The 14,831-nt window shown below is 40.7% G+C and overlaps 1 protein-coding gene across 2 annotated transcripts in view; it reads right to left on the reverse strand.

Annotated features, from left to right (window-relative positions):
• Positions 1 to 14,831, reverse strand: part of PALB2 (partner and localizer of BRCA2) — a 79,082-nt gene that overhangs the window by 36,795 nt on the left and 27,456 nt on the right. For both annotated transcript variants that reach the window (XM_053694705.1, XM_053694704.1), the window contains exon 8: positions 9,993 to 10,157. In XM_053694705.1, coding sequence (XP_053550680.1) covers positions 9,993 to 10,157 — 165 coding nt within the window. The remainder of the gene's footprint in view (positions 1 to 9,992; positions 10,158 to 14,831) is intronic.

Below are 14,831 nucleotides of genomic sequence, written 5' to 3' on the forward strand. Positions count from 1 at the left end.
TGTGATTTTTATGTTTAAAATTTAATTAGTGTTACTTTACTAATGGGAACAAACCTTTGCTAACAAGTTGTGTTGTTTTTAAAGAGTGATGCTATAACTGTTTTTCAGTTCATTATTTCAACTGTCATTTAATCGTTTAGTGCTTCTTTGAGGCACAGTACGTTTTTGTTAAATAAGATTGTAACCAAGTTGCATGTTTATTGCTAGTGTGTTAAACATGTCTGATTCAGAGGAAGATACCTGTGTCATTTGTTCCAATGCCAAGGTGGAGCCCAATAGAAATTTATGTACTAACTATATTGATGCTACTTTAAATAAAAGCCAATCTGTACAAATTGAACAAATTTCACCAAACTGCGAGGGGAGAGTTATGCCGTCTAACTCGCCTCACGTGTCAGTACCTGCGTCTCCCGCCCGGGAGGTGCGTGATATTATGGCGCCTAGTACATCTGGGCAGCCATTACAGATAACATTACAAGATATGGCTACTGTTATGACTGAAGTTTTGTCTAAGTTACCAGAACTAAGAGGCAAGCGTGATCACTCTGGGGTGAGAACAGAGTGCGCTGATAATTCTAGGGCCATGTCTGATACTGCGTCACAGCTTGCAGAGCATGAGGACGGAGAGCTTCATTCTGTAGGTGACGGTTCTGATCCAAGCAGATTGGATTCAGATATTTCAAATTTTAAATTTAAATTGGAAAACCTCCGTGTATTACTAGGGGAGGTCTTAGCGGCTCTTAACGATTGTAACACGGTTGCAATACCAGAGAAAATGTGTAGGTTGGATAAATACTTTGCGGTACCGGCGAGTACTGACGTTTTTCCTATACCTAAGAGATTAACTGAAATTGTTACTAAGGAGTGGGATAGACCCGGTGTGCCGTTCTCACCCCCTCCAATATTTAGAAAGATGTTTCCAATAGACGCCACCACACGGGACTTATGGCAAACGGTCCCTAAGGTGGAGGGAGCAGTTTCTACTTTAGCTAAGCGCACCACTATCCCGGTGGAGGATAGCTGTGCTTTTTCAGATCCTATGGATAAAAAATTAGAGGGTTACCTTAAGAAAATGTTTGTTCAACAAGGTTTTATATTGCAACCCCTTGCATGCATCGCGCCGATTACGGCTGCGGCAGCATTTTGGATTGAGTCTCTGGAAGAGAACCTTAGTTCCGCTACGCTGGACGACATTACGGACAGGCTTAGAGTCCTTAAACTAGCTAATTCATTCATTTCGGAGGCCGTAGTACATTTAACCAAACTTACGGCTAAGAATTCAGGATTCGCCATTCAGGCACGTAGGGCGCTGTGGCTAAAATCCTGGTCGGCTGATGTAACTTCTAAGTCCAAATTACTTAATATACCTTTCAAGGGGCAAACTTTATTTGGGCCCGGTTTGAAAGAAATTATCGCTGACATTACAGGAGGTAAGGGCCACGCTCTACCTCAAGACAAAGCCAAAGCTAAGGCTAGACAGTCTAATTTTCGTCCCTTTCGGAATTTCAAAGCAGGTGCAGCATCAACTTCCACTGCACCAAAACAGGAAGGAGCTGTTGCTCGTTACAGACAAGGCTGGAAACCTAACCAGTCCTGGAATAAGGGCAAGCAGGCCAGAAAACCTGCTGCTGCCCCTAAGACAGCATGAACCGAGGGCCCCCGATCCGGGACCGGATCTAGTGGGGGGCAGACTCTCTCTCTTCGCCCAGGCTTGGGCAAGAGATGTCCAGGATCCCTGGGCGCTAGAGATCATATCTCAGGGATACCTTCTAGACTTCAAATTATCTCCCCCAAGAGGGAGATTTCATCTGTCAAGGTTGTCAACAAACCAAATAAAGAAAGACGCGTTTCTACGCTGTGTACAAGATCTATTATTAATGGGAGTGATCCATCCGGTTCCGCGGTCGGAACAAGGACAAGGGTTTTACTCAAACCTGTTTGTGGTTCCCAAAAAAGAGGGAACTTTCAGGCCAATCTTGGATTTAAAGATCCTAAACAAATTCCTAAGAGTTCCATCGTTCAAAATGGAAACTATTCGGACAATCTTACCCATGATCCAAAAGGGTCAGTACATGACCACAGTGGATTTAAAGGATGCTTACCTTCACATACCGATTCACAAAGATCATTACCGGTATCTAAGGTTTGCCTTCTTAGACAGGCATTACCAGTTTGTAGCCCTTCCATTCGGATTGGCTACGGCTCCAAGAATCTTCACAAAGGTTCTGGGTGCCCTTCTAGCGGTTCTGAGACCGCGAGGAATTTCGGTAGCTCCGTACCTAGACGACATTCTGATACAAGCTTCAAGCTTTCAAACTGCCAAGTCTCATACAGAGTTAGTTCTGGCATTTCTAAGGTCGCATGGATGGAAAGTGAACGAAAAGAAGAGTTCTCTCTTGCCTCTCACAAGAGTTCCATTCTTGGGGACTCTTATAGATTCTGTAGAAATGAAGATTTATCTGACAGAAGACAGATTAACAAAGCTTCTAAATGCATGCCGTGTCCTTCATTCCATTCAACTCCCGTCAGTAGCTCAATGCATGGAGGTGATCGGCTTAATGGTAGCAGCAATGGACATAGTACCCTTTGCACGCCTACATCTCAGACCGCTGCAATTGTGCATGCTGAGTCAGTGGAATGGGGATTACTCAGATTTGTCCCCCACTCTGAATCTGGATCAAGAGACCAGAAACTCTCTTCTATGGTGGCTTTCTCGGCCACATCTGTCCAGGGGGATGCCGTTCAGCAGGCCGGACTGGACAATTGTAACAACAGACGCCAGCCTTCTAGGTTGGGGCGCTGTCTGGAATTCTCTGAAGGCTCAGGGACAATGGAGTCAGGAGGAAAGTCTCCTGCCAATAAACATTCTGGAATTGAGAGCAGTTCTCAATGCCCTTCTAGCTTGGCCCCAGTTAAAGACTCGGGGGTTCATCAGGTTTCAGTCGGACAACATCACGACTGTAGCTTACATCAACCATCAGGGAGGGACAAGAAGCTCCCTAGCAATGATAGAAGTATCAAAGATAATTCGCTGGGCAGAGTCTCACTCTTGCCACCTGTCAGCAATCCACATCCCGGGAGTGGAGAACTGGGAGGCGGATTTCTTGAGTCGCCAGACTCTTCATCCGGGGGAGTGGGAACTTCATCCGGAGGTCTTTGCCCAAATACTTCGACGTTGGGGCAAACCAGAGATAGATCTCATGGCGTCTCGCCAGAACGCCAAACTTCCTCGCTACGGATCCAGATCCAGGGATCCGGGAGCGGTTCTGATAGATGCTTTGACAGCACCTTGGAACTTCAGGATGGCTTATGTGTTTCCACCCTTCCCGCTGCTTCCTCGATTGATTGCCAAAATCAAACAGGAGAGAGCATCAGTGATTCTAATAGCGCCTGCATGGCCGCGCAGGACTTGGTATGCAGATCTAGTGGACATGTCATCCTGTCCGCCTTGGTCTCTACCTCTAAGACAGGACCTTCTGATTCAGGGTCCATTCAAACATCAAAGTCTAACTTCTCTGAAGCTGACTGCTTGGAAATTGAACGCTTGATTTTATCAAAACGTGGTTTTTCTGAGTCGGTTATTGATACCCTGATACAGGCTAGGAAGCCTGTTACCAGAAAGATTTACCATAAAATATGGCGTAAATACCTATACTGGTGTGAATCCAAAGATTACTCCTGGAGTAAGGTTAGGATTCCTAGGATATTGTCTTTTCTACAAGAAGGTTTAGAAAAGGGTTTATCGGCTAGCTCATTAAAGGGACAGATCTCAGCTCTGTCCATCTTATTACACAGGCGTCTGTCAGAAAATTCAGACATCCAGGCCTTTTGTCAGGCTTTAGCTAGGATCAAGCCTGTGTTTAAAACTGTTGCTCCGCCATGGAGTTTAAACTTAGTTCTTAACGTTTTACAGGGTGTTCCGTTTGAACCCCTTCATTCCATTGATATAAAATTGTTATCTTGGAAAGTTCTATTTTTAATGGCTATTTCCTCGGCTCGAAGAGTCTCTGAGTTATCAGCCCTACATTGTGATTCTCCTTATCTGATCTTTCACTCAGACAAGGTAGTTCTGCGTACTAAACCTGGGTTCTTACCTAAGGTTGTCTCTAACAGGAATATCAATCAAGAGATTGTTGTTCCATCCTTGTGTCCAAATCCTTCTTCAAAGAAGGAACGTCTTCTACACAATCTGGATGTAGTTCGTGCCCTCAAGTTCTACTTGCAGGCAACTAAAGATTTTCGCCAAACTTCTTCCTTGTTTGTCGTTTTTTCTGGACAGAGGAGAGGTCAAAAAGCTTCTGCTACCTCTCTCTCTTTTTGGCTTCGTAGCATAATACGTTTAGCCTATGAGACTGCTGGACAGCAGCCTCCTGAAAGAATTACAGCTCATTCCACTAGAGCTGTGGCTTCCACTTGGGCCTTTAAGAATGAGGCCTCTGTTGAACAGATTTGCAAGGCTGCAACTTGGTCTTCGCTTCATACTTTTTCCAAATTTTACAAATTTGACACTTTTGCTTCTTCGGAGGCTATTTTTGGGAGAAAGGTTCTTCAGGCAGTGGTTCCTTCTGTATAATGAGCCTGCCTATCCCTCCCGTCATCCGTGTACTTTTGCTTTGGTATTGGTTCCCAGAAGTAATGATGACCCGTGGACTGATCACACATAACAGAAGAAAACATAATTTATGCTTACCTGATAAATTCCTTTCTTCTGTTGTGTGATCAGTCCACGGCCCGCCCTGTTTTTTTAAGGCAGGTAAATATTTTTTAAATTATAATTCAGTCACCACTACACCCTTGGCTTCTCCTTTCTCGTTGGTCTTTGCAAATGACTGGAGGTGACGTAGAGGGGAGGAGCTATATAGCAACTCTGCTGGGTGAATCCTCTTGCACTTCCTGTAGGGGAGCAGATAATATCCCAGAAGTAATGATGACCCGTGGACTGATCACACAACAGAAGAAAGGAATTTATCAGGTAAGCATAAATTATGTTTTCTTTTGGCCCAAGCTTACATCCTTGGTAGTTTTCATTCATTTTTGTTTCTACATTGTCCCTTTTCAGTGGAAATTCAGGCGTCTAAAACAAACTTGTGCCATATATTGCTTATGTACAATTACGGAAAAGCCTGACATTTAAAATAAATTAGGGGGGTGAGGCTTCGAATTGTTTATGGGACATGTTAATGGTTCATTTTTAGTCTCAATTTAAACACAGTTCATTTGTTCTGTTTTCTTTTTCTATTTATATAAAGACAATTGAGGAACGCTAGGGATTTAAGAGTGAAATACATAAGGCAATTGTACACACTCTTTATAAACATACTGTATGCCTATTAACCCTTTCACTGGGATGTAAACATCAGTTTATTCCTATAATCAGGATACGTGAAATAACATGATTAAAAAAAGAAATTAAACCCAAAATATGTCTTTCATGATTTAGATGGAGCATATCATTTCTTTCATGTAATTGGCAAGAGTCCATGAGCTAGTGACGTATGGGATATACATTCCTACCAGGAGGGGCAAAGTTTCCCAAACCTCAAAATGCCTATAAATACACCCCTCACCACACCCACAATTCAGTTTTACAAACTTTGCCTCCCATGGAGGTGGTGAAGTAAGTTTGTGCTAGATTTCTACGTTGATATGCGCTTCGCAGCAGGCTGGAGCCCGGTTTTCCTCTCAGAGTGCAGTGAATGTCAGAGGGATGTGAAGAGAGTATTGCCTATTTGAATACAATGGTCTTCCTCTAGGGGATCTATTTCATAGGTTCTCTGTTATCGGTCGTAGAGATTTCTTCTCCTACCTCCCTTTTCAGATCGACGATATACTCTTAAATACCATTACCTCTACTGATTCTCGTTTCAGTACTGGTTTGGCTATCTACTATATGTAGATGAGTGTCTTAGGGTGAGTAAGTCTTATTTTATTTATGACACTCTAAGCTATGGTTGGGCACTTTATATGTAAAGTTCTAAATATATGTGTTAAACTTATATTTGCCATGATTCAGGATAATCAGTATTCCTTCATTCAGACAGTCAGTTTCATTATTTGGGATAATGCATATGAATAAATATTTTTTCTTACCTTAAAAATTTCAATTTTCAATTGACTTTTTTTCTACATTGCGGGCTGTTAGGCTCGCGGGTGCAGAAAATGCTTCTATTTATTGCGTCATTCTTGGCGCAAGACTTTTTTGGCGCAAAAATGTCATATTTTCCGGCGTCATAGTTGACGCCGGAAGTTTTCACGTGATCGCCAAAAAATATGGGAGTCATTCTTGGCGCCAAAATATGTGGGCGTTATACTTGGCGCCAGTTTTTTTTCACATTATTTCAGTCTCACTTTTTAGTTGCTTCTGGTTTCTAGAGGCTTGTTTTGTTTTGCATTTTTTCCCATTCCTGGAACTGCCATTTAAGGAATTTGATAATTTTGCTATATTTGTTGTTTTTTCTATTACATATTGCAAGATGTCACAACCTGACCCTGGATCAGAATCTACTTCTGGAAAGACGCTGCCTGATGTCGGTTCTACCAAAGCTAAATGCATTTGTTGTAAACTTTTGGTAACTGTTCCTCCGGCTGTAGTTTGTGTTAGTTGTCATGATAAACTTTCTAACGCAGATAATATTTCCATTAGTAATAATCCATTACCTGTTGTTGTTCCTTCAACATCTAATGTTCAGGATGTTCCTGTTAATGTAAAAGAATCTGTTTCTAATTCTATTCGGAAGGCTCTGTCTGTTATTCCTCCTTCTAGTAAACGTAAAAGGTCTTTTAAAACTTCTCATATTTCAGATGGATTTTTAAATGACCGGCATCATTCTGACTTATCTATTTCTGATGAGGATCTATCTGGTTCAGAAGATTCTGCCTCAGATATTGACACTGATAAATCTTCATATTTGTTTAAGATGGAGTTTATTCGTTCTTTACTTAAAGAAGTGTTGATTGCATTAGATATGGAGGAGTCTAGTCCTCTTGATATTAAAACTAATAAGCGTTTAAATTCTGTTTTTAAACCTCATGTAGTTATTCCAGAAGCTTTTCCAGTTCCTGATGCTATTTCAGAAGTAATTTCTAAGGAATGGAATAGTCTGGGTACTTCATTTACTCCTTCTCAAAGGTTTAAGAAATTGTACCCTTTGCCATCTCTTCTGCTAGAAGAGTTTCTGAATTATCTGCTCTTTCTTGTGAATCTCCTTTTCTGATTTTTCATCAGGATAAGGCGGTGTTGCGGACTTCATTTAATTTTTTACCTAAAGTTGTGAATTCTAACAACATTAGTAGAGAAATTGTTGTCCCTTCTTTGTGTCCTAATCCTAAGAATTCTCTGGAGAGATATTAACCTTCTTTGGATGTAGTTAGAGCTTTGAAATACTATGTTGAAGCTACTAAAGATTTCAGAAAGACTTCTAGCCTATTTGTTGTCTTTTCTGGTTCTAGGAAAGGTCAGAAGGCTTCTGCCATTTCTTTGGCATCTTGGTTAAAGTCTTTGATTCATCATGCTTATGTCGAGTCGGGTAAATCCCCGCCTCAAAGGATTACAGCTCATTCTACTAGGTCAGTTTCTACTTCCTGGGCTTTTAAGAATGAGGCTTCTGTTGATCAGAACTTGGTCTTCTTTGCATACTTTTACTAAATTCTACCATTTTGATGTTTTTTCTTCTTCTGAAGCAGTTTTTGGTAGAAAAGTACTTCAGGCAGCTGTTTCAGTTTGATTCTTCTGCTTATAATTTCAGTTTTTTTCATTTTAAGATTAAAACTTTTTGATTTGGGTTATGGATTATTTTTTCAGCGGAATTGGCTGTCTTTATTTTATCCCTCCCTCTCTAGTGACTCTTGCGTGGAAGTTCCACATCTTGGGTATCTGCTATCCCATACGTTACTAGCTCATGGACTCTTGCCAATTACATGAAAGAAAACATAATTTATGTAAGAATTTACCTGATAAATTCATTTCTTTCATATTAGCAAGAGTCCATGAGGCCCACCCTTTTTGTGGTGGTTATGATTTTTTTTGTATAAAGCACAATTATTCCAATTCCTTGTTTGATGCTTTCGCTCCTTTCTTTTTACCCAACTTCTTGGCTATTCGTTAAACTGTATTGTGGGTGTGGGGAGGGGTGTATTTATAGGCATTTTGAGGTTTGGGAAACTTTGCCCCTCCTGGTAGCAATGTATATCCCATATGTCACTAGCTCATGGACTCTTGCCAATATGAAAGAAATGAATTTATCAGGTAAGTTCTTACATAAATTATGTTTTTAAACAACTTTCCAATCACTTCTATTATACAATTTATTTGTTCTTTTGGTATCCTTTGTTGAAAATCATACATAGGTAGGCTCAGGAGCTAGCCACTGATTGGTAGCTGCAGATATATACCTCTTATTGTGCTTAGCTAGCTCACAGTAGTGCATTGCTGCTCTTTTAATAAAGAATACCAAGAGAATGAAGAAAAAATGATAATAGAAGTAAAATTATAAAGTTGTTTAAAATGTTGTGCTCTGTCTGAATCATGAAAGAAATAATTTGTGTTTCATGTCTCTTTAAAGTGATGATAAATCCTAGCTTTTCAAAAACTATAGGATTTACCATCACTAAAAATAAAGACCCTGTTTTAAAAAAAAAAAACTGACGAAAAGGTGCCTTTATTTCGCAGCGGCTTCACGGCTTAGCTAAGTGGCTCTGACGGCCCAATGCACTGCTCATTTTTTCAGTGAGGTGATCCACCTCTTAGCCAATAGCTGTGTGGGCCGATCGGCATTGCTGTAGGCCAGAATGGCTATTGGCTAAAAGGTGAAAATGTCCCTAATTGAAAAAATGAGCAGTGCTGTGGGCCATCACATGCATGCGTAAGACAGCTTTATAATCAGATTGTGCTACACTTTTATTACTATTGTATATAATAATGTATGTAAACAGGTGTTACATACAATTATTTATTTGTATACAAGGTAGGGACTATCTTAAAGCAGATTGGAAATTACAATACCATGCTAAATAACTTGAAAGACTTGAAAATGCCAGGTCCTGATGGAATACATCCAAGCTCTGTAAAGGCCAAACCTATACTCTTTATTTTTCAAGACTCAAATCCCAGGCATAGTAGCACATGAATAGTTAAGCTGATGTGGTCCCACTATAAAGAGATCCAGAGTTGATAATGGAACTATAGACCAGTAAGTCTGACATCAGCAGTTAGTAAGCTAATTGAGGGGAGTAGAGGGGAAAACATTCATGAAAACTAGACCATGAGTGATAATCAGCATGGATTTACCTTGAACAAATGATGCCAAGCTAACTGATTTAGTTCTATAAAGAAGTATGTAGGAACATAGATAAATATGACTCTGTTGAGGTGATAATAGATTTTGCAAATGTTTTACATACAGTGACACAACAATGTAGGGCTCAATACCAGATAGCAGCTACTAAGGAATTAGAATGTATAAAAAGGGACATTGGTAGACACTAATGCATAATCATGTCCCTATATAAGTCATGGTAAGATCTTACCTTGAGTATGGAGTACAGTTTCCTTTTTATTTATTAAAAAGAACATTGTAGAACAAACTAGAAAGAGTTAATTCAATTCAAGAAGAGTTTATCCAAACTGGGTCTGTTTATTCTTAAAAAAAAAAAAAAGAGGCACATGATAGGAGATATTATTATCCTAAATATATTCATGGTCTATATTAAGACATGGCAGGAGGACTGTCTGCCCCAATTGAATTGTGTTTGATAAGGGCTCACACTTTAAGGTTAGCTGAAAAAAAATATTTCTCTGTGAAACTCATTTCCTGAGCTGGTAGCCGCTGTCAATACTACAAAATAGCGTTAAAAATGTCAAATATATTGTTGGCGAAAAGGCATATGTAAAGTTCTGATTGCTTGTGTTAAGTGGGTAAGTGGTTTTACAGCTATTACTGTTAGTTTGTTTCGAGTATTACACAAGGTCACAAATTTATGGACAAACGATTTACCTCCATGAAATTCCAGGTGTGAGCAGCTTCCCACTGTTCTGCTCCCAGAGGCCTCCACAGGCAGACTGAAAACTCACTTGCAGCCATAATGCACAAATGTGCACAATCGGAAAATTCCCACCAAGCAGAGCAAAGATCCACAGTACAGCCTCCTCCACAGCTATCCTGCACACAGAGAACACAGCAGGCATTTTACACATCACAACTCAAATATGATAAAATGTATAAATGATTATAGAATAACAGCAACAATTATTTGTTTACTATAAACTGACAACACATCTCCAGGGCCTACATAGGGCTAGATTATGAGTGCAAGCAGAAGTGATAGAGTCTAACTGTACTATAAATTGTATTTTTGATGTGTTTTTGTCTCATGTAACAGTCCACCAGAGCTCTGAAGTCGCACTAACCCGACGCGCGTTAAATTCAATTGTGCTCAAGTGAACGTGTTGACTTTCAACTCGTAATACAGTCTCCACTTCCAACGCATGCACAGAGTCACGGTAGACCCCTTATCGCTCGCACACAACACTTGGCGCGCCACTCGTAATCTGGCCCTTAAAAAGGTACACTATCAGGCTAATGTAATCTGGCCCTTAAAAAGGTACACTATCCGGCTAATTTTACTGACCAACCAGCTAAATTTAAGCTTGTAGTAACAAAAATAAAATTGCTAATATTTTTTTCAATGTTTGTTGCAAACAATGTCATTAAATCAATTTACATTAATTTGTGCTTTGGGTAGCTTAAAGGGACAGTCAAGTCAAAAATCTTTCATGATTCAGATAGAGCACGCAATTTTAAAACTACTTTCACGTTCACTTCTATCATCTAAATGTGCTCAATACTTTTATATGCACACTTTCTGAGGCACCAGCTCCTACTGTGCATGTGCAACATTTTTAAATAACAGAAAATGTTTTAATAGTGCAACGTATTAATCTGCCCCCAATAAGGCTACATTATGCCACCTCACTGCCAACATTGGAACCTCTTGGTGAGCACAGTAGATTGGATTAAGAAGATTATTTAGATTTACATGGTTGTACTTAAAAGGACATCATACTAAAAAAAAAAAAGTTCTGTCATCAAATGTGAAGTAAAAGCTAAACAAACTATTACACCAGGAGCGGTCGTGTACTTCCTATTAACGAGGACTGATAGGTACTTCCTATTAACGAGGACTGATAGGTACTTCCTATTAACGAGGACTGATAGGTACTTCCTATTAACGACGACTGGCTGATAGGTACTTCCTATTAACGACGACTGGCTGATAGGTACTTCCTATTAACGACAACTGGCTGATAGGTACTTCCTATTAACGACAACTGGCTGATAGGTACTTCCTATTAACGCCGACTGTTTGATAGGTACTTCCTATTAACGCCGACTGGCTGATAGGTACTTCCTATTAACGCCGACTGGCTGATAGGTACTTCCTATTAACGACGACTGGCTGATAGGTACTTCCTATTAACAACGACTGGCTGATAGGTACTTCCTATTAACGACAACTGGCTGATAGGTACTTCCTATTAACGACAACTGGCTGATAGGTACTTCCTATTAATGACAACTGGCTGATAGGTACTTCCTATTAACGACAACTGGCTGATAGGTACTTCCTATTAACGACAACTGGCTGATAGGTACTTCCTATTAACGACGACTGGCTGATAGGTACTGGCCGATGTTATCTATATGAAACACGTGAACTAATGCCCTCTAGTGGTGAAAAACTATTAAATTAGCTTTCTCCAACATTGGTGTGTCCGGTCCACGGCGTCATCCTTACTTGTGGGAATATCTCTTCCCCAACAGGAAATGGCAAAGAGTCCCAGCAAAGCTGGCCATATAGTCCCTCCTAGGCTCCGCCCACCCCAGGCATTCTCTTTGCCGTTGCACAGGCAACATCTCCACGAAGATGGTTAAGAGTATGTGGTGTTTAGTTGTAGTTTTTTTATTCTACTATCAAGAGTTTGTTATTTTAAAATAGTGCTGGTATGTACTATTTACTCTGAAACAGAAAAGGATGAAGATTTCTGTTTGTGAGAGGAAGATGATTTTAGCAGACAGTAACTAAAATCCTTTGCTGTTTCCACATAGGACTGTTGAGATGAAGTAACTTCAGTTGGGGGAAACAGTTAGCAGACTTTTCTGCTTAAGGTATGACTAGCCATATTTCTAACAAGACTGTGTAATGCTGGAAGGCTGTCATTTCCCCTCATGGGGACCGGTAAGCCATTTTCTTAGTCTCAAGCAGAATAAAGGGCTTAATATGGGCTATAAAACTGGTAGACACTTTTATGGGCAAAATCGATTGCTTTATTTGGGCATTTTATACATGTTTATGCTGGTTTTTCACATTTATAAACTTGGGGAACGTTTTTTAACGGCAGGCACTATGTTAGACACCTTTTCCAGTCAGGAAGGGCCTTCCCAGTTGTAGGCTGAGCCTCATTTTCGCGCCATTACTGCGCAGTTGTTTTTGAGAGCAAGACATGCAGATGCATGTGTGAGGACCTGAAAATAGTTGGAAAAGTTCCTAGAAGGCGTCATTTGGTATCGTATTCCCCTCTGGGCTTGGTAGAGTCGCAGCAAAGACTGTAGCTGGGACTGTAGAGGGGTTAAAACTGTAACCGGCTCTGGTTTCGTTATTTTAAGGGTTAAAGCTCTGAAAATTGGTGTGCAATACTTTTAATGCTTTAAGACACTGTGGTGAAATTTTGGTAAATTTTGAACAATTCCTTCATATTTTTTCACATATTCAGTAATAAAGTGTGCTCTGTTTAAAATTTAAAGAGACAGTAACGGTTTTGTTTTAAAACGTTTTTTGTGCTTTATTGACAAGTTTAAGCCTGTTTAACATGTCTGTGCCTTCAGATAAGCTATGTTCTATATGTATGAAAGTCAATGTGTCTCCCCCTTCTAAATTATGTGATAATTGTGCCAAAGCGTCCAAACAAAGTAAGGACAGTACTGTCACAGATAATGAAGTTGCCCAAGATGATTCTTCAGATGAAGGGAGTAGACATGGTTCTACATCATCTCCTTCTGTGTCTACACCAGTTTTGCCCACGCAGGAGGCCCCTAGTACTTCTAGCGCACCAATGCTTATTACCATGCAACAATTGACGGCTGTAATGGATAACTCCATAGCAAATATTTTATCCAAAATGCCTGCATATCAGAGAAAGCGCGATTGCTCTGTTTTAAACACTGAAGAGCAGGAGGGCGCTGATGATAATTGTTCTGTCATACCCTCACACCAATCTGAAGGGGCCATGAGGGAGGTTTTGTCAGATGGGGAAATTTCAGATTCAGGAAAAATTTCCCAACAGGCTGAACCTGATGTTGTGACATTTAAATTTAAATTAGAACATCTCTGCGCACTGCTTAAGGAGGTGTTATCTACTCTGGATGATTGTGACAACCTGGTCATTCCAGAAAAATTATGCAAGATGGACAAGTTCCTAGAGGTTCCGGTGCACCCCGACGCTTTTCCTATACCCTAAGCGGGTGGCGGACATAGTGAATAAGGAATGGGAGAAGCCCGGCATACCTTTTGTTCCCCCTCCTATATTTAAGAAATTATTTCCTATGGTCGACCCCAGAAAGAACTTATGGCAGACAGTCCCTAAGGTCGAGGGGGCAGTTTCTACTCTAAACAAGCGCACTACTATTCCTATCGAGGATAATTGTGCTTTCAAAGATCCTATGGATAAAAAATTGGAGGGTTTGCTTAAAAAGATTTTTATACAGCAAGGTTACCTTCTTCAACCCATTTCGTGCATTGTTCCTGTCACTACAGCAGCGTGGTTCTGGTTCGAGGAACTAGAAAAGTCGCTCAGTAGAGAGACTCCATATGAGGAGGTTATGGACAGAGTTCACGCACTTAAGTTGGCTAACTCCTTTATTTTAGATGCCGCTTTGCAAATAGCTAGATTAGCGGCGAAAAATTCAGGGTTTGCAATTGTGGTGCGCAGAGCGCTTTGGCTAAAGTCTTGGTCAGCGGATGTATCATCCAAGACAAAATTGCTTAATATCCCCTTCAAGGGTAAAACTCTCTTTGGGCCAGAATTGAAAGAGATTATCTCAGACATCACTGGGGGAAAGGGCCACGCCCTCCCACAAGATAGGCCTTTCAAAGCCAAGAATAAGTCTAATTTTCGTTCCTTTCGTAATTTCAGGAACGGACGGGGCTCTAATTCTGCATCCTCTAAGCAAGAGGGTAATACCTCACAGACAAAACCAGCCTGGAAACCGATGCAAGGCTGGAACAAGGGTAAGCAGGCCAAGAAGCCTGCCGCTGCTAACAAAACAGCATGATGGAGTAGCCCCCGATCCGGGACCGGGTTTAGTGGGGGGCAGACTCTCTCTCTTTGCTCAGGCTTGGGCAAGAGATGTTCAGGATCCCTGGACGCTAGAAATAGTTTCTCAGGGTTATCTTCTGGAATTCAAGGAACTACCCCCAAGGGGAAGGTTCCACATGTCTCACTTATCCTCAAACCAAATAAAGAGACAGGCATTCTTACATTGTGTAGAAGACCTGTTAAAGATGGGGGTGATACACCCAGTTCCAACGGCGGAACAAGGAATGGGATTTTACTCAAATCTGTTTGTAGTTCCCAAAAAAGAGGGAACTTTCAGACCAATCCTGGATTTAAAGATCCTAAACAAATTTCTCAGAGTACCATCGTTCAAGATGGAAACCATTCGAACGATTCTACCCACAATTCAGGAAGGTCAATTTATGACTACCGTGGATCTAAAGGATGCGTATCTACATATCCCTATCCACAAAGAACATCATCAGTTCCTAAGGTTCGCCTT

The sequence above is a fragment of the Bombina bombina genome, chromosome 11 (genome assembly GCF_027579735.1).
Source record: "Bombina bombina isolate aBomBom1 chromosome 11, aBomBom1.pri, whole genome shotgun sequence".
NCBI lineage: Eukaryota > Metazoa > Chordata > Amphibia > Anura > Bombinatoridae > Bombina > Bombina bombina.